The sequence below is a fragment of the Pan troglodytes genome, chromosome 13 (assembly GCF_028858775.2).
Source record: "Pan troglodytes isolate AG18354 chromosome 13, NHGRI_mPanTro3-v2.0_pri, whole genome shotgun sequence".
Lineage (NCBI taxonomy): Eukaryota > Metazoa > Chordata > Mammalia > Primates > Hominidae > Pan > Pan troglodytes.
In genome coordinates, this window is record NC_072411.2 from 132,012,426 (window position 1) to 132,038,158 (window position 25,733).

At 38.3% G+C, this 25,733-nt stretch overlaps 1 protein-coding gene across 50 annotated transcripts in view; it reads right to left on the bottom strand.

Annotated features, from left to right (window-relative positions):
- Positions 1 to 205: 205 nt before the first annotated feature.
- The window catches only part of TRIP12 (thyroid hormone receptor interactor 12), a 158,943-nt gene continuing 133,415 nt past the window's right edge, over positions 206 to 25,733 (bottom strand). For all 50 annotated transcript variants that reach the window (XM_054679470.2, XM_054679476.2, XM_054679472.2 and 47 more), the window contains 15 exons: positions 25,199 to 25,272; positions 24,912 to 25,111; positions 24,170 to 24,297; positions 22,669 to 22,820; positions 21,855 to 21,997; positions 20,567 to 20,723; positions 18,843 to 18,941; positions 11,949 to 12,063; positions 11,506 to 11,660; positions 10,388 to 10,552; positions 7,169 to 7,333; positions 4,589 to 4,702; positions 2,225 to 2,319; positions 1,610 to 1,713; positions 206 to 744 (listed from right to left, as the gene is read on the bottom strand). In XM_054679470.2, the coding sequence (XP_054535445.1) occupies positions 548 to 744; positions 1,610 to 1,713; positions 2,225 to 2,319; positions 4,589 to 4,702; positions 7,169 to 7,333; positions 10,388 to 10,552; positions 11,506 to 11,660; positions 11,949 to 12,063; positions 18,843 to 18,941; positions 20,567 to 20,723; positions 21,855 to 21,997; positions 22,669 to 22,820; positions 24,170 to 24,297; positions 24,912 to 25,111; positions 25,199 to 25,272 (2,063 nt within the window). In that variant the 3' untranslated portion in view covers positions 206 to 547. The remainder of the gene's footprint in view (positions 745 to 1,609; positions 1,714 to 2,224; positions 2,320 to 4,588; positions 4,703 to 7,168; positions 7,334 to 10,387; positions 10,553 to 11,505; positions 11,661 to 11,948; positions 12,064 to 18,842; positions 18,942 to 20,566; positions 20,724 to 21,854; positions 21,998 to 22,668; positions 22,821 to 24,169; positions 24,298 to 24,911; positions 25,112 to 25,198; positions 25,273 to 25,733) is intronic.

Consider the following 25,733-nt stretch of genomic DNA (forward strand, 5'->3'; position numbering starts at 1 on the left):
GTATACAAAAAAAACCTGTGAGCTGCACAGATAATAATGAATCAGGGAGAGAAAATCAGAGGAAAGTGAAAAGCACATAGAGCTAGTCTACTAAACTATATTTGTCAAATACATGTGAGCTTAAATTTCTGTACTTATGTACAAGAGTTGTCTTGGGAGGAAACAAAACTGCAGACTTAGCTAGATGGATACACACAGCCCAGAATTAAACTGCACAGCCACATTTATTGTTCCAGCCTGGAAAAACATCCCTTTTTTAAATTTCACACAGCAAAGCATGTTAAAAACTTCACTCATCAAATAAATGATAATTTAAACAAGAACTTGCTAAAGAAACCTCATCACAACAACGTTTTAGGGCCTGATCACTTTAAGTCCATGGGGCCATTAATGAATATCAACCAAATGTCTCTTTATAATCTGCAAGCCGTTTTTCCTACAACAAGAAGGCGTAACATGTTTCCTTGACTCAGGTGATAACATTAGAAAAGAAATCATGATTTGTTTCTTTTGCTGTAACAGGCAGACACTGCATTTCTTGCTGTGATCAGGAAAGATGGAACGACTGCTGCCCTTCTCTTGCTGCTATCAACAGTTTTTCACGCATTATCTCAATGCTTGAATAGTCCGGCAACTTAAGATAGTTCACACAAGTCATTACAGAGGGCAAGAAGTCATCTGGGTTTTCTGTTGATTCAAACGTCTTTCGGACAATTGTCAAAGGTGGATTCAAACTCCGGAATCCTGATTAAGAGAAAAAGAAAGACAAGGAACTTAAGTTTTTAAAAAACATCAGCTATCAGAAAACATTCCACTGCTTTGCCGTACAATATTACACACAAGATATTCTTTCTTGCTTGGCAATTGCACATTCAATATACATTAAGTGCAAGGAACCTGCTTTAATTTATCATTTAAAAACTCGCTGTATAACATGGAGGCAACAGTTCTTTATGTCTTCTGATTTTTAAAATGGAATACCCACAGTGGTTCACGCCCGTAATCCCAGCACTCTGGGAGGCCGAGGTGAGCCAGTCGCTTGAGAGTTTCAGACCAGCCTGGGCAACATGGAGAAACCCTATCTCTACAAAAATACAAAAATTAGCCAGACATGGTGCTGTGTTGTGCCTGTAGTCCCAGCTACACAGGAGGCTGAAGCAGGAGGATCTCGCCTGAGCCCAGGAGGCAGAGGTTGCAGTGAGCCAAGATCACGCCACTGCACTTCAGCCTGGGTGACAAGAGTGAGATCCTGTCTCAAAAAACAAAACAAAAACAACAGAATACCAATTTAACTTACATTAGGATTCCATCTGAAAAACCAGATTTTAGAATCCATTCTCATCTAAGTCAACTAAGAGTTTAGAATGTACAAATGGCCTGGAATTTTATCTAACCAGCATTACATGTGCATTAGTAATCCTACTTCAATATGTTTAAGACAATCCCCGTGGATTTCCCTGCTAGTGGTCTCAATGTACTATAATGATACTGGAATAACTAAGAGGCACTGCAAGTGAGATAAAGAATCTCCTGCTGATGGTACTGAAGTTTCACACTCACAAACCCACCCATAGGTAGAATAAATGCTAAACATCAACATCGTACCCACCTCCAACAGGCAATCTTGGGCTACCAGTCACAAACTGGAGAAATAACCTCTGCTGCTCATTATCAAAACTACTGAGAATCTCAAACAAAAACTTCACAGCCCGACTATAACAGAAATAAATATACCAAAATTATTTCATCAGGTTAAAATAGAGTTTTAATCACACTGCATCGCATCACATGACATAAAAATTAGATTAGCACTTTTAAATTACACATACATTTTCCATTACAATGTACTTAAATCAAATTCGTTTCTGTTATGACTAGAATTCAAATGGAATGATTACAGTTGTAATAAGTAAGACTTGATCTGGTACTGTACAGATATTTCTGCTTTACTATATGTAATAATGGGGAACAAGATTAAATCTGTCTTCCCCAACCCCTAGTATTTTCACAGAAGTACTTGAGAAAGAAACCCTTGGGTCTTAATTTCCCATCTTCAGAGAAATAAGGCCAAAACAGAAGTAAGCATCCATTAACAGGTAGACACATTTTAAAATGAACCACTCCAACTTTTGTTGTTTACACATGTGCGCATGTGTGTGTACACACACACCCCTCTCCACATTCTTCAGAATCAACAGAAAAACTGGCAGACCCCAGTACTTACCTGTCATGAGTATAACCGTGATCAGGCCTACAGCATTCCATCAGTGTCTTTGCATCCCAAGTGTCTGCTTTACTGCCACAAAGGAGCTGATCCAGCTGTGAGTTTAAATAAGGGTAAAAAGAATTACTAAGGAAACATTTGCTTACATGAGTGAAAATAAAGGTCTACGTGTACCATAAAAGAGTATCAGTCTCAGTACTAAAACCTTCTGCTTGGGACCTCTTTCCAAAAAAAAAAAAAAAAAAAATTTAGAGATTCCATTTCCTTTTTAGCTGTACGCTATTAAGTACCCTGCCCATCTGCAGGGACTTGGTTCCTGAGAAACCCTTCCTCTCAAATCAAAAACACCTGATGACCCTTGATTTCAGTTTTCCTTTCTTCTCGTTACTTTAGGTGCTTTAAATGGATAATCTGCTTCTAGTCAGGGAGATTTTATAAATCCTGGCTTTCAGAAACACAAAGGTATACAGTAACAGATGCCAAGGGAGAGAACATTGAGCTGCAGAAAGAAGTAGGAGAAGCAAGCTGAACTAGGACACAGCAAATGAGTAGGTCTTTACACTTTGTAGAGAGGCATGTCTACGCTACATGGTTGGTTGTATGGGGACCAACCCAGATATTACAGAATGAATATTAGAAAGCAATAAATGCTTTCATGTCCTTAGAAAATCTATCATCAGTTTCAAATTAAAACCATGCCTTTCTCTGGTTAACTGCTGATTTGTAGAAGACTGCATACTTTGAGAAAATCCAATTTGAGGCCAATGAAATTTAATATCTATTATATAATGCTCACTGTCTGGTCCTATATATTTAAAGACAAAGCTTTGCTCTGTTGCCCAGGCTGGAGTGTAGTGGCCTAATCACAGCTCACTCCCGTCATGATCTCCTGGGCTCAAGTGATCCTCCAACCTCAGCCTTCCAAGTAGCTGAGACTACAGGTGCATACCACCACGCCCAGCTAATTATTTTTTTTATTTTAGACAAGGTCTCACTATGTTGCCCAGCCTAATCTTAAATTTCCGAGCTCAAGTGATCTTCCCACCTCCATCTCCCAAAGTGCTGGGATTATAGGCTAAGTCACTGTGCCCAGCCTATTTAATTTCCATTACTCTGTGATAGGGGTTATTCCAATTTTACAGATGAAACAGTCCTATCAGATACAGTAACTTGGATAAGGTTATACAGCAAGTGGTGAGGACATGATTCTATTCCAGGTGACAAGTAGTGCCTACAAGTATCAGGCACACTACATGCTTAAAAAAAGTAGTAAATCGAAGTAGACACAAATATAACTGAGATTAAGATGTTAAGTTAATCAAAAATTTACAGATTTAATCAGTAGTGAACATACACTCTAAAACTAGTATTCAAACAATAAATAAAAAGGTTTCAAAACTGAGGGAAACTGGACACATTCTAGAGGCTTTCTGTATCTCACTACCAGTGAGTAGTTCTTTTGAGATTTGGCACTTGAAATTAAAGACGGTAATATGGTTTGGCTGTGCCCCTACCCCAAATCTCATCTTGAACTGTAACTCCCACAATTCCCACCTGCTGTGGGAATGACCCGGTGGGAGGTAACTGAATCATGGGGGCAGGTCTTTCCCAGGCTATTCTCATAATAGTGAATATGTCTCACGAGATCTGATGGTTTTAAAAAGGGGAGTTTCCCCGCACAAGCTCTCGTCTTGTCTGCTGCCATGTGAGATGTGCCTTTCACCTTCCACCATGATTGTGAGGCCTCCCCAGCCACGTGGAACTCTAAGTCTAATAAACCTCTTTCTTTTGTAAATTGCCCAGTCTCGGTTATGTCTTTATCAGCAGCATGAAAACAGACTAATACAGGCGGCTAGAGAAAACCAAGCACATAAATCCATTTCTTCCATTCTCAGAAGTATTCTCTGTATTTGGCAATTAGATAATTTATAATACTTTCTTAAAACTTCAAGGACTAACTTTGATTGTGAAACAATGTCTCATCGAAACGAAGTTTAGTTAAGGAATAAAGTCAAGCCCCCTCCATGTCTCTCTTTACTTCCACAGCAGTACAGAAAGATGTAGAACATGCCACACATAGCACAAGTCCCCATTCTCCACTGAATGGCATTGAGGGTCTTGGCTGACAAAGATGCTATGCTTACTGTCACACGTGGAACCCGCTCCCCCAATCTAAGAGGGGACACCTATTTAACATTCTTCCTTGCTCAGGCAATTTCCTTGTCTTTCCCAAACATCCATCCCCTGCTATCTAACACCCATTTTTTTGTTTTTGTGCAACAATACGGTCTTTGACTAGGCAGCACAGAAACACTCCACTAAAATTATAGGTATGACCATTTCTTTTAGATATAAGCTACTCACTTCCTCCGGGTAGAAGTACTGAAGATGACTGAGTGGGAAGACTGATTCAAATCCATCTCTGAACGAATCAAATTGCCTAGAAACGCCTTCATTTAGTGCCCAGAATATAACCAGCTGCAAAAAGAAAGTTTTCAAAAAACTGTGACAAGATTTCAAATCTCTTTACTATTTAATATGTGGCAAAGTACAGTGAAACACCCTTCTGGATCACTTTATAAAGAACAAACAAGTTATTAAGTCTTTAAAATCATCTGCTAGAAAACTACATGAGTAAAACATCAGGTCAACATCTAATGTGGGGCCCCTACCAATAACAAAATGTAAAAAAAAAAAATGCCATGTGCATTTACATTTAGTGTGTTTTAAAAATCCATTTATGTGAAACCCATGCCATACAGTTATATTACCTCACTAGATGGGAATCAAATGAGAATTTCCCAAGAGGATAAAATGTTATTGAGAATTAAAGGTAATGTTTGAAGAATCACAATTAGCCACTATTAAGGGTTTTTAATTTTTAATGTAAAATGTTTAGTTCTAAATCCTGAGAAGTTCTTAGAACCCAACCTGTCTGCAGTGTGTGCTTCCTACTAAAAGTAGGCAAAGCCTGGAAATGAAGTCACATGCAATTGAAGGGTAAGAAAAAGCAACTCTTATTGGTCCAACATTATCTAGTCATCACTGACTTTGGGTAGCCCAATGGGTAGAGAAACATTTTCAGATAAAAATGAAAACATTAGGATTTTCTTGATAGAAAATTATAAGCATTAGTATAAATTATTTTGAGATAACCTTAATCTAAATGTTAACTCATTATTTGCTAGTAAGATGGAAGAATAGCTTTCACAAAGTCAGTAGAAGAAACAGGATAAGAAGACAGTCCTACTGAATACTAAAAGGAATTACTTATGAATCACAGTACTGTTAAATAACAGGGGACTCTGGTTATTATTATTATTTTTGAGACAGAGTCTTGCTCTGTCGCCTAGGCTGGAGTGCAGTGGCATGATCCTGACTCACTGCAACCTCCGCCTCCCGGGTTCAAGCAATTCTCTTGCCTCAGCCTCCCGAGTAGCTGGGACTACAGGCGTGCACCACCACGCCTGGCTAATTTTTGTATTTTTAGTAGAGACGGGGTTTCACGATGTTTGTCAGGCTGGTCTTGAACTCCTGACCTCGTGATCCACCCGCCTTGGCCTCCAAAAGTGTTGGGATTACAAGCGTGAGCCAGCACGCCTAGCCAGTTATTATTTAACCTATATTCTCTCTCTCTCTCTCTCTTTTAAAGCTGATGAAGAAAATGGTGATGAAGTTCTTCAGAGGCTCCATCTAAAGTCACAAAGCAAGTTAGTGGAAAGGTCAGTTCAAGGGATAGATAGCCATTCTGACCTAAATCCAATGCCCCTTCCACCCAATGTCAGGAATAAACCAAAACAAATTTTTCAAACATTGGTAATAAGGATCTATATAATGGTAATTTAAAAGACAATTTGTGTTCAATATAAAATTACTTTTCCTGAACTTAGCAAATATAGTCAAGCATCACAAATTAATATATACATGCTTTTTTTTTTTTTGAAACGAAGTCTCATTCTGTTGCCCAAGCTGGAGTGCAGGGGCACGGTATCGGCTCACTGGAACCTCCACCTCCCTGGTTCAAGCGGTTCTCCTGCCTCAGCCTCCTCAGTAACTGGGACTACAGGTGTGTGCCATCACACCTGGCTAATTTTTGTATTTTTAGTAGAGATGGGGTTTCACTATGTTGGCCAGGCTGGTCTTGAACTCCTGATCTTGTGATCTGCCCACCACGGCCAACCAAAGTGCTGGGATTACGGGCATGAGCCACTGTGCCCAGCCTAATATATATATATGTATGTATTTTTAAGAGAAACGATCTTGCTCTGTCGCCCAGGATCGAGTGCAGTGGTGCAACCTTGACTCACTGTAACTTTGAACTCTAGGGCTCAAGCGCCCTCCCACCCCAGCCTCCCAAGTGGCTGGGACTACAGGCTCATGACACCACACCCAGCTAATTTTTGCATTTTTTTGTAGAGACAAGGCCCCTACTTTGTTGCCCAGGCTGGTCTTGAACTCCTGGCCTCAAGTAATCCTCCTGCTTCTGCCTCACAAAGTGCTGGAAGGATTACAGGCGTGAGCCACTGCACCTCGCCCATAAGTTAGTAATTTGAAAGGTGTCACCAAACTTAAAAGTGTGCATTGCACGGTGCCTGGAGTAAATTCTGTCAAGCTAGCTGCCTTGATGGAAATGCAAAAATGCAATTTAGTGAGAACACAAATAATGTCTCTTTTCACTTGTTTTTTAAACTAAGAAAACGTGGTGTAATTAGATAGCATTCAAGCCTGAGGAGAAATAATTCAAGGTTATATAAGACAGGAAATATCTGATATGTGCACTCAAGAGCAAAGAGAAGCTAGCGCCTTGTAAAGCAGCCTTCATGCAGTGGTCCTGGGGATGTGGAAGGTCTCAAGCCATAGCGTGTGCAGCCAGAAGCAAGGTACAATCAGGCAAAGTCCTCCGTCTTCACAACTGGCCTACCCCCCAAAGATGCAGTTACATACTCTTAGATACTCCTCTAAATTGTGGATAGTGACTGGTATATCCTTCCCTCCTTTCTTCAGTTCGATATTGGGAAACCCTGGCAGAGTGAAATCCAGTCCTAGATCTTCAACTGAGCAGCCATTCATAGTCAAGGTTTCTAATGCATACTGTAGACTCTCTTTGGTCTAAAAAACACAAATGGGGGAGAAATGGTGTCAAGCAAAATTAACGTACGGTTGTTTAAAAAAATAAAAGATATCCTAATAAAATATAAGCTATCCTAATAAAGCTGATGGGTTCAACCCTTAGCCTCTTTATTTTTTTCCTGGTCATAACCTACATATGAAAGAGTCACTGAGATCACAAAGGAAGTAAGCATAAGAAAAGAGAGCTGAAGTGCTTCTTCATTATGAGATGCTGCTGCTCAGTTTAAGCATATGCAAATCAAATTTCACAGTAAGTGCATAATAGGTTGCATATTAGTTAATTTTAAGAATGTGGACCCTAGAACTAGACAAACTTTTCATAAATTCTAGGCTAATCTTGAATCCAATACTGTATAAGTAGACAGCAAATACTAATAATACAGTTGGGAAATCGTAAATATAAAAAACGTACTATCTAGTGATAGTGATTAACTTTCTACCCCTGCAAAGAGCTCAAGTCTACAGAATGAAGCCTGGAGAGACTTCATTCAACTACTTCAGGCCTCTGATGCATAACAAGTTTGTATCTATGCAGCAACACTGTGATCTAAAAAAAAAAAAAAAAGTTCCAAGAAATCCCTAAGAAAAGGCAAGCAATACTTTATAAGACAAACGTTAAGAAGTCTTCATTACTCACTTTTTAAAAAATGTCTAAGATTATGAAAGGCCTATGTAAATTTTTTTAAACTTAAGGATCAAAAACCAACATGCAAAAAGGCAAATTCCATCTAAAAATGAAGACAAGAAGTTAGGAGAAAGAAGACAAATGGCTTTCCAAACTGGAAATGCCTCCGTGTATGAAATTCCTATAGGGTAACAATTAAGGTACAGAAAATTAGTCATTTAAACTAGAAACAGTTAGAACGTTCTGATTAATTAATTAGTCATTTTTTAAAGAGCAAACTAAATGCTGTTTAGGATTCTAAATAATTCAGAATATCAATGAGGTGGCAGATTATTGAAAGTAAATGGTCACAGAATTATGTCCATTTTTACTTCTCTGCAAAAACCCACTTTTAAGCCTCTCTCCATTTTAGGTGTCATTTGAAGACCTCCAAAGGGAGGCATTTTATTTTACATTTGAAGTATTCTTCAGCACAAAGATTTAAAAAAAACAAAAGAAAGTTCTCCGTTTTCATGTTCCCCCCACTGGTAAGCTCTCAAAACTATCCTCTGTGACTCCCTGTCACAGATCAAGGTGATTACTATTACACCACTGGAAAGTCTTCTCTCATAGCTACCAAGGAAATATCTTATTTCTAAAGATGTGCATTACAAAGTGTTGTTATTAGATAGGAATCTAGAATTTACAATGTCCTAGAGATGTTTAAAAGGAATTTACATTAGTTTCTCTAGATTTTATATATTAAGTCGAGAAACGAACGTAAATTCCCTTTAAACATCTCTAGGACATTGTAAATTCTAGCACATTTTCCATATTTCTTTAGAGAATTTAAGCTACCAAGTAGAATCTGAGCCAGGACAACTTGCCCCATCTGTATATATATACTTTATTAAAGAAACAGGATGTGGTTTTTCAGAATGTCACCATTTCTCATGCTCTTGTTCACAGTTGGTTATTATAATAAGTCAATTTCTGGAGTGTGGATTCTGTGCCACTCATTTTATATTTTTAAACTGACAGCATCAGGAATAATAAAGGATAGAACAAATCTCAAAAAAACAAACAAACAAAAAAACTACTGACAAGAGAACTGTGGCGGCATACTGCATTTGAGACAAGCATATATCACAGAGCTTGCATGGTGTGGAAGCATGCAGACAGCCTGGGTTTGAGTTCCTACTCTGTGTTCTCTAGGTGTGTGACCTTAGGCAGGTTGCTCAATCTGTCTGCCCTGGTTTGCTTACCAGTAAAATAGAGGTAACAACAATACCCCAATCTCATATGGTAGTTGTTGGGATTAAATAAATTAACATATATATGCTATCTAAAACAGAGCCTCCTGTTTTACTTGCTTTTTTGTTTCTCCTTTTTTTGTTTTGCCATTATTTACCTAAGAGATAATCCTAAACAACACTGTAATAGTTTAAAACTTACCAAGTTGTGAAGGGAAAATCAAAATGGTTCTAAAAATTCTAAAATGACAAATTCTGTACAGAAAAGGTGGACTTAGCCTCTTTGAATACCAATTTCTCTTAACAGACTTACTTTTTCAAACAGCACCAAATAATTACAAATTAGTATGGGAGATAAAGTGAATCTTACAAATCTTCTAACAAAAAGACACTGTAAAATCCTATCCCTCTACCATAAGATCCTCTCCAACTCATCAGGAGAGGTGACACTCTCCCTCACTACAGAATCTTAACTTGCTATTCTTACTTAATTTATAAAATGAGAGTTGATTTAATATTGGTCCATGTTACCAGCCCAAACAAGCTTTTTGGGTCTGTGCCACAAAAAAATAGAATCTTGTTTTCTTCTAATAGCAGATACAGAACCATTATTAATCTCAGATTGAGTTAAATAATTTATCTATTGTTAATTATATACATTAAAATTATACAGTAATGATATGAAGTTCAAGGTTATCTATGAGATGTCACAGAGAAACCTCAAAATGTATTACCAAGGAATAGTTGTTGGCACTCACGGTGACCTTTAAAAAATATCTTCCTGAGATCTCTAGAAACAAGACTGTTCCTAAATTAAGCTACCTTTTTTGAAAATAAATCTGTTCTGAGAATAGTTTTACTGACTCAAATGCTAAAAGATGATATAATGTCTGCCCAGATACATAATACGTCCATCTAAAATTTAATTGAAAGGAGTCCTTATTTATGGTTTGATTTAGAATTGTATTTGCTAATCAAGATGTTTATAGCCTGCTGTGAGTATAGGTCATGTGACCCACTGTGAAATCATATGTCTTAGTTAGTACAATAAAAGAATTAAAATCTTCTAAAATAAAACATTAATATAACAACTGAGTCAAATACAAACTATTTAACAAAAGCCTCATTTTTCTAAAATAAAGACTTGATCTACTGGACTGTTTCTTCTAAGCCTACCTGGGATTTATCTTGTTCAAGTCTTTTCTTCTGTCTGACAATGTCTTCTAGGTGATAAACTGATCTGGCTACAACTGGGTCGATGTCAAACAAATCGTGTGATGTCAGTGAAGTTTCTTGCCGTAGCATCCATTTATAAAAGGGTAAGCCAAGGGGAAGGTCCACCTGAAATGGAATATGCATAATATTTTCACTATCACACTGAACTTCCAGCATTACCTCCATCTAAGGCACTTCAGGAGATCATTTAAATATTAATAGGTCAAGTAATCCCCAAGAAAGAAAATTCTGTAGTTAGGAACTATTTCTCCCACTACACAAAATTGATTCTCTTGATTTGGGGCTCTAAATGCATTTCCACTGTAGTCTGTATTACTGAATATCCCGGTGCAAAAAATGTTAAGGGAAAAAACTTACTATATTTAAAATAGAAAACGAAATGGAACTTCTAAAATAACTGATAAACTGCCCACTCTTCAGTTAAAGTGAAATTGTAAACTTGTCAATTTGGCCACAGGTGAAAATGTCTTAAACATACTGATAAAGTGCCTCCGAAAACATGAGAAGAGCACGGTGGCTCATGCCTGTAATTCCAGTGCTGTGGGAGGCCAATGTGAGAGGACTGCTTGAGGCCAGAAGTTCAAGAGAAAAAGAAATGAAGAAATGTCCAGAAACATTCCAACCTCTATGAATACTGATCACTTGGGTTATTTTCACAACAGCACTCTAATGTAAATTTAATGAAGTTTAGTTACATGCACAAACTTTCCTACTGAATTAAAAAGGTAATGTCAGACTTTAAAAAATAAATAATTAATACCACCTTAACTTGCCTGATTATCTGAACCCTTGCTATCCAAGGAGGGGTCCACAACCTGGCAATCGGGCATGCCCTGGGAGCTGACAGGAAAATTTAGAATCTTGGACAGTAGGACAGTCTTACCCCTGCCCTACTGAATCAGAACTGGCATTTTAAACAAAATCCCCAAGTAATTCATATGTGTATTGAAGTTTGAGAAGCATTGATCTAAACTATAGCAGTAAACTACAGGGGACTGAGGTACTCGCACAGAACATTCTACACCAAAACTGCAAAAAGCAAACCATCCTAAACTTACCAATCTGAAATCCATGATAGCCTTGGCCATTAATTTTCCTAAGAAGCGAAACTTCATCTTAACCTTTGCGATATGAGCTGGCTTTGCTGTCCTACCAAAGGGAAGCGCAAACAGGCCCTGGAGGTTTTGAATATACTTGGTCCCTTCTTGGCTCCCTGAAAAACAAGCAATTCAGCAAACTTCAGATGATGTTTCCAAAAACAAAACAAAACCTGGTAACTAAGAACATTTAAGAAATGAAGCATTCTCAAAATTGGAGTGCAGATCACTGAATGAAGTCCTCTAGAACTGGACAGGCCTTCCCTATTTGATAAATGAGAAAACAGAGGCTAAAAGAAAGCAAGTACAGCTGTCCATTAGAAATTAAATATGTCTAATAAACTGTCAGAGTCCATTACCTGATCTGAGTAACACAAACCAACTAACTTACAGATAGGCATTACCTTTTGGATTGCTAAGAGTTACTTCTTCACCTCTCCAAAGACCCAAGTCAGCTCTCTGTAGTTCCTGAGATACAAGCGCATAAAACTCCAGTGTAGGCCCAAGACCTGTACCAACCTACAGAAGAACACAAGTAGAACGATTTCAAATTTTAAGAATTGTGTTTTTTTACTGCCAACCTCTTGGAAATGTGCACACTAACAGCAACTGTTTACCAGGATGCATTAGAGATTATTTTCCAAAATGTCCTGGCTGGATTTATTCTTTCAGTTCTGGTCACCTGAAACAAAAACTAGCAACTCTTTATTATTTCCTACCCGCTAAGGCCCCAACATGTCAGTTGAACAATTTCCGGTTGTACTCACAGAAGTGCCACTGTGGCTACATATCTTTCCTTCAGGAACAATATGGCATTGTCTGCATATGGACGTCTTTCCCCTTTTTCTCTTTAGTGAACTGTTACCCCAAAACCAGCTCAAATGTCACCCTCTCAAGGGGAAGGCTCCCCCCAGCATCTGCTCCCAACAGTCTGTTCCTTTTTTCTTGGGGCTTATTTTTCAGCTACTTAAATACTTACTACATTACTTTACCACAATTTCAGTATATGCTTGCATATTTCACAGGATGATAACTATTTTGGTCATCCTGTTATCTCTGATAGTACCTGACACACAGTAGCCATTTAATAGAGATATGTCGAATAAAATACAAATAATGGAAGGTCTGATTCCACACCAGCACAGAAAGGACTAACGGCCTCATACAGGACACCAATGCTTCTCAACTCCCAGGGTGCACTGGAATCCCCAGAGCTTTATCAACATGCACATATAGGGGTGCCACGTCCTGAAGATTCTGATCTGGCAGGTACAGCTTAGAGCCTGGGCACTGGTATTATTAAACAAGTTCTGAAGATGACTGTGCAGCCTAAAGTGAAACTACTCCTCCATGAGACACCTGATGTGGACATGCCTGAAGCAGTGTTCATAGCTTGCTCCTTCCTTCACGATCTGTCAAGGTCCCGCCAGATCAGACCATAAACAAAGATATGCAGGTAGTGACAAGTTCATATCACAGGTTATACTCTAAATCTAACTGTAACCCTGTCAAGAAGGCAACATTTATAGATTACTTGTAAACAAAGGGTACTATTTTAGCATTATTACAGTTACTCTTAAAAATTACCCACACTAGCTTAAAAGTTTAGAGGTAGTCCACTAAACGTTTAACTCTCTCAAAACAGAGATCTGCTTGGGCCTAGTGGTGCTTTCCTGATTAACCCCAATCCTATTATAATTCCACACCAGTAAATGGTATCACCATTAAACCCAAAATGAATAATCCCACCAAATCCTTAGAGCCGTCCTTGGCCATTCTTTAAACTCGCACAATCCAATCCATCAGTAAATACAATAAGCGCTGCCTTCAAAATGCATTCTAAACTAATTACCAACTTTACCCAGCTGCCATTCTCTGTCATCTGGTCCACTGCTAAAGCCTCCTAGATGGTCTCTGCACTAGCATTCCCGACATCTTGTATCCCATTCTCACAGGAGCAAGCGTAATCACAAGCGTAAACACAAGTTCGCGGCATCCCTTTGCTACTTTCCAAAGGTTTTCCATCTCATTCAAAGCACAGCTCCAGTTCTTACCACGGCCTACATGACCCCTCTGCCCACCCTGCTCAGTCTCTCTGACTCCTACTACTCTGCCCTTGCTCTCTATGCTCGAGCCACACTCATCCTCCAACAGGCTAGGAACACTGCTTCTCTGTTCTTGTGCTAGAGATACTCTTCCCCCAGACGCAATGACTTGCCTCCACTCAAATGTGCTCAGACTGCCCTACGCATCCCCATAATGCTTCATCCTCTTATTTTGTTTTACTTTTCTTCCACATGGCCTAACATATATGTGTACATGAATGTGTGTGTATGTATTGGCCTCCCCAAACTAAAAGATAAGCTCCATCATGGGGGTGGGAGTACTTTGTATATTCTGTTCTGCACTGAATCCCAAGCACTAGAGGACTGAGGAACAAAGGAGAAGCAAAGAAAAACCTGCAGTAACACATGGTATCCACTAGATGGTGCTAGTCAATTCTCCTTTTGGCATAACATTATCCCAGGTTCAACAGAAGTCACAGATCAAATTAGTCTATTTCCTTCATCCAATGCTGTTGTTTCTAAAAGGAGTCTTAAAATATTAAATCACTAAAAGCACTTCCTCTGTGAGCCTCTGCAGAAGGTGGAAGGCCCAGGTCATGTTTGCTTTGCTGATACAACCTGGGGGTGGCCAGCACCCCCACAGAGTAACCTGATCTCTTCAGGGATTATCATTCTACCCAACTACACCACTGAAAGCGTAGGTACTTGGTTGAGCTTCATTTTTCTTTTTAAAGGAAAGGAAAGCATAAAACCCCAGAAACAGAAAAACAAAAGTTTGACAACTTGACTTAAAATGGAATCTTTTTCTCTCAAAACTAACACATACTGGCACTTATTATGTGACAATGTTCTGAGTGTTTCACACATTGCAGCTCATTTTATCATTCTAACAACATGAGGAGGCAGCTGCACTAATTATGTAAAGGGCTGAGAGGACACTGATGAGTTTATGTTAACTTGCCCAAAATCACATAGCCAGTAAGTGGGCAGGCCAGGCTCCACATTCCCTGCTCCTGATCTTCCACCTTCCCAAAAGGATACTGGGTCACTGGGTCATTTGTAACCCTAATCCTGGGGGTTTGGGTGGCTTGTGAGCCCAAAGACTGGTATAATCCTTCCCTGGCTTACCAATCATCCCAATTCAAATAGGAGCCCACACTGTGACCTGACATTTTCACTGGGATTCTTCTAGAGCTAGTTAGAAATTCTTCCTAAAGGCCACCAGCTGACATTACAGCTGAATTTGAATCATAACCTGAAGCCCTATGCATCTCACAAAGTCAGTGCTTGTGAGGTAGGGGTGGAGGTACTTTCCCCTTCCCCAGTGAAGCAGCTCCTGGAATCTTTTCCGAGGTCAACAGGTAAGACCCATGAAGGAAGGGCATAAAATCTTGACCTTACATTAGCAATCCAATCCTGCTCCTTAGAACAACCTGTGTGAAGCCATTTTGAGCTTGTTTAGGTTTCATGCAAGATGCAATTTTAACAGAACCATGAGGGATGAGAGAGGAAAGATATTTCCTGGCAAGAGAAAAATATGCTGAAGAAAGTGGAATGTACGTTTAAAGAGACTAAAAACATACCAAATGGTTAGAGCAAAGGTCCTGCAGTCTTATGAGTAACAAATTTGGATGCACCAACATATAAGAATCGCATCCTCTGAGCAACAGCCATGATCAAGCTAGATTCAAAAAAATCCGTATCTCTTATGCCAGCAGTCCAGGGCCTCCACTCCATCTGGCCTCCTCCTTTCTATCCCCCTTCTCCCAACACTTCTACAACAGTACTAACTTCTGCCACTCACCACCAAGCCTGACCCTTTGCTCAGGCCCCATCTCCTACTAGAAAATGGTTCCTCAATCTTCCTGTTCTCTTTCACTAAGGTCTAACTCAAGACATCTTGAGGACAGCACTCCTTGTCTGAATGTGTCATTCAGTTGGCACCTGTACCACTACCTTGCCACACTCTTTGGTACCTTTGTCCTGTGTCTCCCTAACTACACTGTAATCTTTTGAGTGCAGAGACTCTGCCACAACCTGGAACCCTAGCATGCAGTATACTTTCCAGTACACAACAACTTATAATTTTACCTTTGGTGACTGAATACTCTTAGCTTTTTAAAAGTCATCAAGAAGGAGAAAATGCTTAATAAAATGAATGAAAAATCAAAGTCATGATTAAAATTACTTAAATAGGCACAGGTAGTATCACACACTAAACTGCTAAATCTATGATACTTACCATGAGCCAGTTCATGTACTCAGTTCATGAACTCAGTCACAACTTTGAGGTTATACTATTACCACCTACATTTTACAGATAAGAAAGCTGAGGGGCAGAACCTCCGTTAAGAGGTTCAGGGAAGCCCCAAAACTCTAAGTTTTGTCTTAAAACAAAAAAAATTAGGTGAAAGAAGAGGGGGGAAGCATCCCAAGAGACTTTGCTTGTTTAAAAGTATCTGAAAAGAAAGAAAAGACAAAGACTAGAAGAGAAGTTTTATTTTATTCACGGATGATATAAATGTCTATGACATAAGGCAGCAAGCTATACAACTGGCGGGCCAAACTACAGCTCCAGCCCCAGGGTCTGTTTTTGTACTTTCTGCAAGCTAGGAATAACTTGTATTAATTTTAAGCGATTAAAAATAATTTGAATAGTATTTCACAACATGTGAAAATCACATGAACTTTACATTTCTGTGACTATAAAGGTTAACTGGAACACAGCCATGCTCATTCAGTGTCTATTGCCACTTTCACACTACAAAGGTAGAAGTGAGTAGTTGTGATGGAGACCATGTGACCCACAAAACCTGAAATATTTACTATCTGGTCCTTCACAGAGAGTTTTCCCAAGCCATGGGTCTACAATAATCGTAAGTGATTTATTAACAAGTTTTAAGTTTATGAAGGTCACAGAAAACAAGGTTATGATACAAAAACGAACTGTATTTCTAGAAACCAACAAACAACTGAAAACGAAAGAACAGTATCATTTTCAGCTTCATCAAAAAACCACAAAACATTTGGAGCGAAACAAAATATGTGCAAGAAAGACCTCTAGATGTAAATAATGAAAAATTAAAGATTCAGATAAGTGGACACCACATTCATGGATCAGAAGACACAATGCTGTAAACATGTCAATTCTCTCCAAACTGATCTAAATTGAAAGAAATCCGAATCAAAATCCTGTCAAACTTTTTGTAGACACTGGCAGGCTGATTGTAAAATTCACATGAAATAAAAGTTGAAAATAACCAAACCATCTTTAAAAAAAAAAAAAAAAGAAGGCCAGGCACGGTGGCTCATGCCTGTAATCCCAGCACTTTGGGGGGCTGAGGTGGGTGGATCACCTGAGGTCAGGAGTTCGAGACCAGCCTGACCAACATGCAGAAACCCTGTCTCTACTAAAAATACAAAATTAGCTGGGCGTGGTGGCGCATGCCTGTAATCCCAGCTACTCTGGAGGCTGAGGCAGGAGAATCACTTGAACCCAGGAGGCAGAGGTTGCAGTGAGCTGAGATTGTGCCATTGCACTCCAGCCTGGGCAACAAGAGCAAAACTCCGTCTCAAAAAAAAAAAAAGAGAGAGAAAAGAAAAAAAAAAAAAAAAAAAAGGAGGACTTATACTACCTGATTATGACTTACTATAAAGCTATGGTGATCAACACAGTATAGAATAATAATAACAGAAAAAAAATCTAGAAAGAGATCCAGACATCACAATCAACCAGTTTCCCACAAAGGGGTCAAGGTAATTAAATAGGAAAAAGAACGGTCTTTTCAGCAAATAGTGCAAAAAAATCTGAATAGCCTATGTCTGAAAGAACTTCAAACTGTAATTAATATATATATATATATAAATTAACTTAAAATGAATCACAGATGAAAAGCCAAAACTATAAAACTTCTAGAAAAACAAATATAAGAAAAATCTGAGACCATGGTTTAGAGAAAGATTTCTTAGGATGCAAAAAGCACAAACAAGAAAAAAAAAAAAGATAAACTGGATTTCATCAAAACTGAAAATTTCTGCTCTTCCAAAGACATTTTATAAATAAATGAAAAGATAAGCCACAAACTGGAAGAAAATAATGGCCAAAATTCTTGAATACTTCTCCAAAGAAAATACATGAATGACCGATAAGCAATGAAAAGGTCACATTATCAATCATGAGGGAAATAAAAATTAAAACCACCATAATATGCCGCTATACATCCACTAGAATAACTAAAACAATACCAAGTGTTGTGAGTATGAGAAGCAATTGAACTCGCATATATACGTTACTGGTGGGAATGTAAAATGTGACAGCCACTTTGGAAAAGTTTTGTATCTCTAACAAAATAAAAACATATCTCTATCTTACCAAATGACTTAGCAATTTAGTTCTGAGGCATTTACCCAAAGAAGTAAAAACATGTGCCCCCACAAGGAAATGAATACAAATGTTCATAGCAATGTTACTCAAAATAGTCAAAAACTGGAAACAACCCAAATGTGAATCAACTGGTGATTGTTAAACATACTTTGGTGCACCCATATAATGGAATACTCAATATATAGTTCATATAATGGAACTACTCCATAATAGGAAACAAATTGACACATGCAACATGGATGAATCTCAAAAGCATTATGCTAAGTGAAAGAAGAATGACAAAGGCTACATACTGCATGATTCCATTTATGATACTGTAAAAAAGACAAAATTACAGGGACAGAAAACACATCAATGTTTATCAAGGGCTGAGGATGGGGTAGGGGATAGAATGACTGATTTTGCAAAGTGAAATGGGGGCACTTTTTGTGGTGATCAGAGTATTCTTTATCTTGACGTGAAAGTGGTAACAAATTGCATCTGTCAACCCTTAAAACTACAAAACTACATTTTTGAAGTATGCAGTTATTATTTATATCTCAGTAAGCCTGATTTTTTAAAAAAGGCAATTCAAACATTTTGAAAGTTATCAGCTGTTTAAAATATCCTTTCAATTTATCAACTTAAAGACTAACAACACAAATGTGTTCTTACACCAGGAAAAAAACTGCCTTTTATTATTTAGTTGAACCTTTGAAAAATGGAGAACTTAGAACAAATCATTCAAGAGAAAAGAGAGCAAAGTCTCCCAACTGTCTTTCAGAATTTCATAGTACCAAGAAACTCAAATAACATTTAATTAAGAGCACAAGTCAAGCTAAATAACCATCACCAGACTCCAAGCTCACCTCATTTTCATACTGGATTTCTAACATGGCCCGTGAGCTGCCGAGGTCCTGCATCACAGACTCCGCCTGTTTCAGCAGCTCCTCTCGGTTCACAGTACGCTACAAAGAAAGTACAACTGTCAGGAAACTATGCTCTACCCATATTACACTTTAATAAACAGGTGGCATTTCTTGAAATGCAAAAGAACAAGATCAACTCAATTGTTAACACTTATTTCCTTAAACAGGTAACTCAGAAAAGGTTAAGAGGTAGCTGTATTGCTACAAACATCAACAGCACCCTGGCACACATTAAGGAAATCAGATGCAAGAGTAATTACTAATTTATCTTGTGGCCATGGCAAGTTCAGAAAATTCAAGTTGGGGAAGAAAAAAATCGTCTTTGCCAAATATCAGTGCAATTCTCAGGGCTGCAGTTTCATGAAATTTCCCTGGGTACATTTATATTTAGATAGAGAAATAGATATGGAGGTGACAGGTCAAACAGGTGAGCTGGAAACCTACTGGCTCTGATCTGCCAAGATCCTACAAGCACTACTACAAACACCTGCAAATGAGATTTTAAAAGGTCCTGCTAGATTTCTAATTTATGCCAATATCAGTGCTTATGGAATCCTAATAAAGATACGAATAGGATGACTTTTTTTTTTTTAGGCGGCGTCTCGCTCTGTTGCCAGGCTGGAATGCAGTGGCGCAATCTCAGCTCACTGCAACCTCCAACTCCCTGGTTTAAGTAATTCTCTTGCCTCAGCCTCCCAAGTAGCTAGGATTACAGGCATGCGCCACCACGCCCAGCTAATTTTTTTTTGTTGTTGTATTTTTAGTAGAGATGGGGTTTCACCATGTTGGCCAGGAAGGTCTCGATCTCCTGACCTCATGATCCGCCCACTTGGCCTCCCAAAGTGCTGGGATTACAGGCAGGAGCCACCACACCGGGCCCAAGAAGATTTTTTTAACTACAATGTTTGCTTTATGTTTTGTTTTGCTTTTCAGTATACACTTCACTCCCTGCCATCCATCTAACTCCTTTATTTTATTACTAATGTCTCTTATGAAACTTTTGGAGATAAAGGCTTTAGGAAAAGAAACTTAAATCCCTAGGGGAAAAAAACAGGTAAATGAACAGAAAAGACCTAAGTAAAAACAGTGCTGGTGAGAACTGTAGAATCGGTCTCCACTGGAAATGGCTCGGGGCCCCGTGGTTCAGAGCCACAAATGTGGAGCCAAGATTAGAAACACAGATTAAGTTAGCAACACTGGAGCTAACTGGTATAAGAGACTCAAAACATATAAAGGATTTTGTTTCAGGCTCTTCTAATTGGAGTGACTTGTTAAGGGAATGAAATGGATCTGATTAATTCCAACTATTACATAAGGGATCAATTTTTAAAGGCAGGTGATAGTTTGAACTCCTAATTTAGAATGAAAAAAGTTTCAGTGAGAGAAGACAAGATTCTTTCTTGGTCTAAGAGTTACGGCAACTAAAAGAGAAAAGAGAATTGTAGAAATTATTTCAGAAACTGGGGGGTGGGGAGGAGAGACACTCTTAATGAAGGATAAGGAAGAATCACAGCCCAGTTCCAAGAGACTGAAAGGAAAATAGGGCTAGCTGAATATGACCAAGGCCTCCAAGACCAACATGCATATTTAGATACACTACATTTCTAGTTTTCCCATTATTTTGAAAAGCTCAGATTATTTAAAGATTTTGGGGAGAAACTTACTTTTTTTCTATCCAATCTAGGTGCAACTCTGCTATCTTGAGAATCAGACTGGTTGATTTCTGGGTTGGTATCAAGTAATCTTTGCATTGCTCGGTCCCGATCAAATGCAGTTACATAAAAAAGCATTTGCCGGGTATCAAAAGGAAAGAAAAATGGGCTGTAAAAAGATGCAATGTAAGTTTATTATCTGGATGAGAATCAGAAACTACTAAAAAAAAATCCAAACTTATATTAGAAACAACTTTTGATATGATATAGAAAATTGTAAATAAAATCAGTAAAAATTGTTTAGGTCAATTTATTTATTTATTTTGAGATGGAGTCTTGCTCCTGTCGCCCAGGCTGGAGTGCAGTGGTGTGATCTAGGCTCACTGCAACCTCCGCCTCCCGGGCTCTTGCAATTCTCCTGCCTCAGCCTCCCAAGTAGCTGGGATTACAGGCTCCTGACACCACAACTGGCTAATTTTTGTATTTTTAGTAGAGACGGGGTTTCACCATGTTGGCCAGGCTGGTCTTGAACTCCTGACCTCAGGTGATCCACTTGTCTTGGCCTCCCAAAGTGCTGGGATTATAGATGTGAGCCACCACGTCCAGCCAGGTCAATTAATTTTTAAGAATTTTCATACTTCTTATATGAAATTTCTAAGTGATCGAGTAATAGTGCATTAAGTAGCCTTTCAATGCAGAATCTGATATTTAATTTTTAAAATCCTACACTTAAGTCGATAGATCATCTTTAATCTACCTGAAGGAAGTATAACATAACTAATGAAAGCTCATTTTTAAAATATGACCACCACCTTCATGAGGCACTTGAATCATCCTGAAACCAGCCCTATCTCCCAGTCCATGTCTGTGGAAAAAACTGTCTTCCATGAAACTGGTCCCTGGTGCCAAAAAGAGTTGGGGACTGCCGATTTAAATGTATATGGCCAGTGGCTTACATTTATCACTGCAGTTCTAGAGTCCCTGACCCAAGCAGGCTCAGACAATCAAGCAACTACACCTTTGGAATCCAATTCTATGACAGCAGATAATTTTGACTATCCTCAGCCAAACTGCTATGTGTACTTTCCTATTTCATACATAGACACATACTACCAAGAAGATCCAGCCCCCAAACTTGCCTAGTCTGTTTACATGCTAAAGCCACACAATTAAGCAAGTTGTGATCAACAGTATTAATACACATTTGACTAGGTCCAGTAAAGACAATGTTTCTGTAACAAAATACAAGACCAACCCAGTAACATTTCCAAGGCCACCATTACAGAAGTGATTGTCTTACCAGGTTTTTCCTAGCTCAGTAAGCCATGTTGGGATGTTTCCTGTCATGATTACTAAAGGATCTTGAAGTTGCCTATTTGCTTTTGCTGTTAACTTACTGTTAATAAATTCACTAGTTGGAATAATTTCCTTGCACATTGCATTCTGTAAAATGTTTAAAAAAAAAAAAAGTCTACATGTAGTAAAATATTAGGATTATATTCACAATCTCTTCCATTATCCCCAAGTCCATGCAAAGTACCCTGAATTCACGTGCTGGTTTCCAACATACAACACACAGCCTCTCATTACTGTGTCCCAACTAAAACAACAATTCCCACAATACACTGTTAAGCCCTCACACATAACCCTTGCCACTGCTGCGCACCCCGCCCAGCCACTGCTGCTGGCTCAGTCATTCAGTGATGTTGCAGCTAATGTTTCATGCAGGGCCAATTCCTTTACTCTTCTCTATGCTATATAAATATCAAAGGCAGCATGCAACTTTCACCCAACTTTTACTTGATATATAAACTTCTGGTTACATGTACCTAAAGAATTTTAACTATAATAAATCCATGTTCAAGTTTCATATTGTAGCTTAATTTCATAAATTTATTCCTAGAGAGAATTTTACAAATCTGCCAAGAGAATTAATCTAAGACTGTGGGCCAGGAGAAAAAAAAGTGGGGGAGAAGTTTCCACTGATGAGTACATTGTACTTTACTGGGCTAGGAGCCCTGCATTTAGCTGAATCACTGTTTCCATTTCTAGTGCAACAGGAAATTTATCAATCACAGACCATGAAAACTTCATAAGTAGGCAACATTACTCACATCATACAAGTAATACCAGTATCGACTGATAGCATGTAAAACTCTTAAAAGAAGGATCACATCTAATGACGGGTCTTCAAATGTTATATTTTCAGGTGGTGTGGGAATGAGGTAAACTTCTAAAGGATTTGATACTGATGGGCACACTCCATCTAAAGGACAAAAGACCAAAGTAAGTTTTGATCAAAGTTAGAAAGGCTAAGCCAGTGCAGCCAAGGTCCTATCATCGCTAAAAGAGTAACAGAAGTTGTTATAGTCAACGCTTGGAATCCTATTAGTAGGGTATTGATAAGTTTGACAATCTTCCCATTTTATCTTACATATAAAGTGCCTTGGCTTATAAAAATTTCACTTTCCCCTCCCATACACAAATAAACATTATAATGGAGGAAAGCTGACTCCTCCACATTTCTCCTTTATACCAGAAACAATGGCAAACAGTAAAATGGCTGGAGGAATAAAAACAAACTGTTTAAATTTAAGTTCACTGTTATAGAAATTTCCCAGATCTTTCATATCCAGTTTATAACTAGACGAATACCTCAAAATTAAAAACCTGGTAAAAGAGACTTGGTTATTTAATGCAAGGCTTAGGACTGAACAGATTGTGAGGGTTTTCAAGTAAGGGTCTGCAAATCCTTTGTTACTAGACTGCATTAAGTAAAGGCATCAAAAAAATAAATCTGAGGGATTGAAACAGTTGCCATTTACTTACAGCAAGCAAAATAATAAAAAATCATACCACCATCATTTCATAATAGAAAACAGCATGTTTAACACCAAAAACATAACAATCTCAAAACTAAGAGCCTTTTATATCGAACAAACTTAGTTTTGTGAAAAAAAAGTGCTACAGGGCCCTTTTCTGTGGACCAGGGAAACCAGTGTGAAAATTACTGTGGTGGCGGCAGGGAGCGGTGGGGGGGTGTCCTCCATGGAACAATAATATTGTCTAACTCTAAGGCATTGTTAGTATCGTATTTTTAAAGGGAAGAGGTGGGGGAAGAGAGGAAAACTATAGACAGGAAGGAAGTATTACAGAGGAAAATAAGTCTATTAGAAAGTGACGGTTATATTCGATGGTCATTACATTACCTGGCATCACTTTTTATAATTACTGTAACTGTACTACTGTCATGGGTGACAAATAAAAAATTAGGGGCCAATTGGCCAATTATCACTACCTTCAGTCTCTTGTTTAGTGAACATGTTCTACCAATGAAATTTGTTTCAACCTTCATAAAAACCTGAACTGTTATATGAACTGGGAATAAGTTTTTTCCCAATTTTCCTTCCCAATTTAATTTTGTAGGTACTTAATTTTTCATTTTCTAGATATTAAAGTTGAGGATTAAATGTGATCAAACTGTAACGTCATTTATTTCTCAATTATATTCAAAGATTTTACTACTAAATCCAAATCACTCTTTGAAAATCATGAAATGAAAATGGGAAGATTGCCCAGTTGGCAATCCATTTTCCCCTTTATCTACCATCTTACCGTGCCATAACTCATCATGCTTTTTTGCATTTCTAGGGGAAGTTTTCGTTGGAGCTGTTTGGGCTCTTCCTCTTTTACCACCAACACAATCTTTATTACTTTCTTCATCCTCTCTAACAGGTTTATACCTAAAATGACAAGACAGTATATAAACCAAATGTAGATTTTGAAACTGATACAAAGCCAAAATCTAAGCCACAGACACCACAGTTACCAGAAGACTGTTCTGAGATCTATTCTCCTCTCTCTCCCTAGTGTGAATCTGGAGAACTTCTTAGAAGAGATCACCTAGAGACCACCTTCCCAGGAGGGGCTGCCTCAGAAACTCCAAGGGTGGTTCTGGGAAGAATGGCTCTCTTCAAGCATATGTAGCAGACACTCACAGACAATGCAGGAAGCTGCATCCAAATGCCTCTTAAGGACTCAGAGATGCCCAACTTCAGATTACCTAATATCTTATGGCAACATTTTTGTCTTAATTAAAGACCTGAAATAAATCTAGAAAAGCAGATGTAAACCATGATTACTGTCCATGGATATACATTTTCCGGTAGAATGAATGAGGAGGCTACATATACATATGCACCTTATCAAATATTTGAAATCGTCTTTCAGAACTAAAATGTGTGATTTAGGGCCCCCTATCCTTATGAAAGCCAGCCATTAAGTTAATGTGAATTCTAAAACACAAGAACAGTTTCAAAGTTTATGAAAAACCAAAAGAAAGAATTTTCAGACTTGCCATATTGTATGAGTCTTTGTCCAAATACCAGCTCTGCCTAGAGGATTGCTCTCATCATCTGTGGATTCTCTTTCATCTTCAGCCTGTATACTAAACTGCCGTACTGCCTGATACACAGTCATGTTATACGGCAGCAAATGTTCTCCAATATAAAACTGCAGCCTGTGTCTTACATTTCCTGAATTTAGGAACTGAGCAGCCTGAATAAAGGAAAGCAAAAGCCATTTAAGCCAAAGGCCCTGAACTTTATATAGTACATTATACATGGTGGGAATATAGTATCTTACCAGAGACTCATCTATTTCCTCATCTGATCCATCGTCATCGCTGTCTTCATCATCTTCTCTTACTCTTCCATACCCTGAAGACCCAAGTAGACTTTTAAACTCTTAGCGATTTTAGGTGTAAAAAAAAAAAAAATCCTGTATACACACTGGTTAAACATATTCTTAGAAAACACATATAGGTTGAGTATCCCTTATCTGAAATGCTTGAGCCCAGAAGTGTTTTAGATTCCAAATTTTTTCAGATTTGGAATATTTGCATGTACATAATGAGATACCTTGGGGATGGGATACAAATCTAAATATGCAATTCATTTATATCTCATACACATGGCATGAAGGTAATGATATACAGTATTTTCAATAATTTTGTGCATGAAACAAAGTGTATGTACATTGAACCATCAGAAAGCAAAGTTGTCAGGTGTGGAGTCTTCCACTTGCGATGTCACGGCACCAATCCAAGTTTCAGATTCTGGAGCATTTTGCATTTTAGATTTTCAGGTTAGGGATGTTCAACCTGTATATATTACACTCT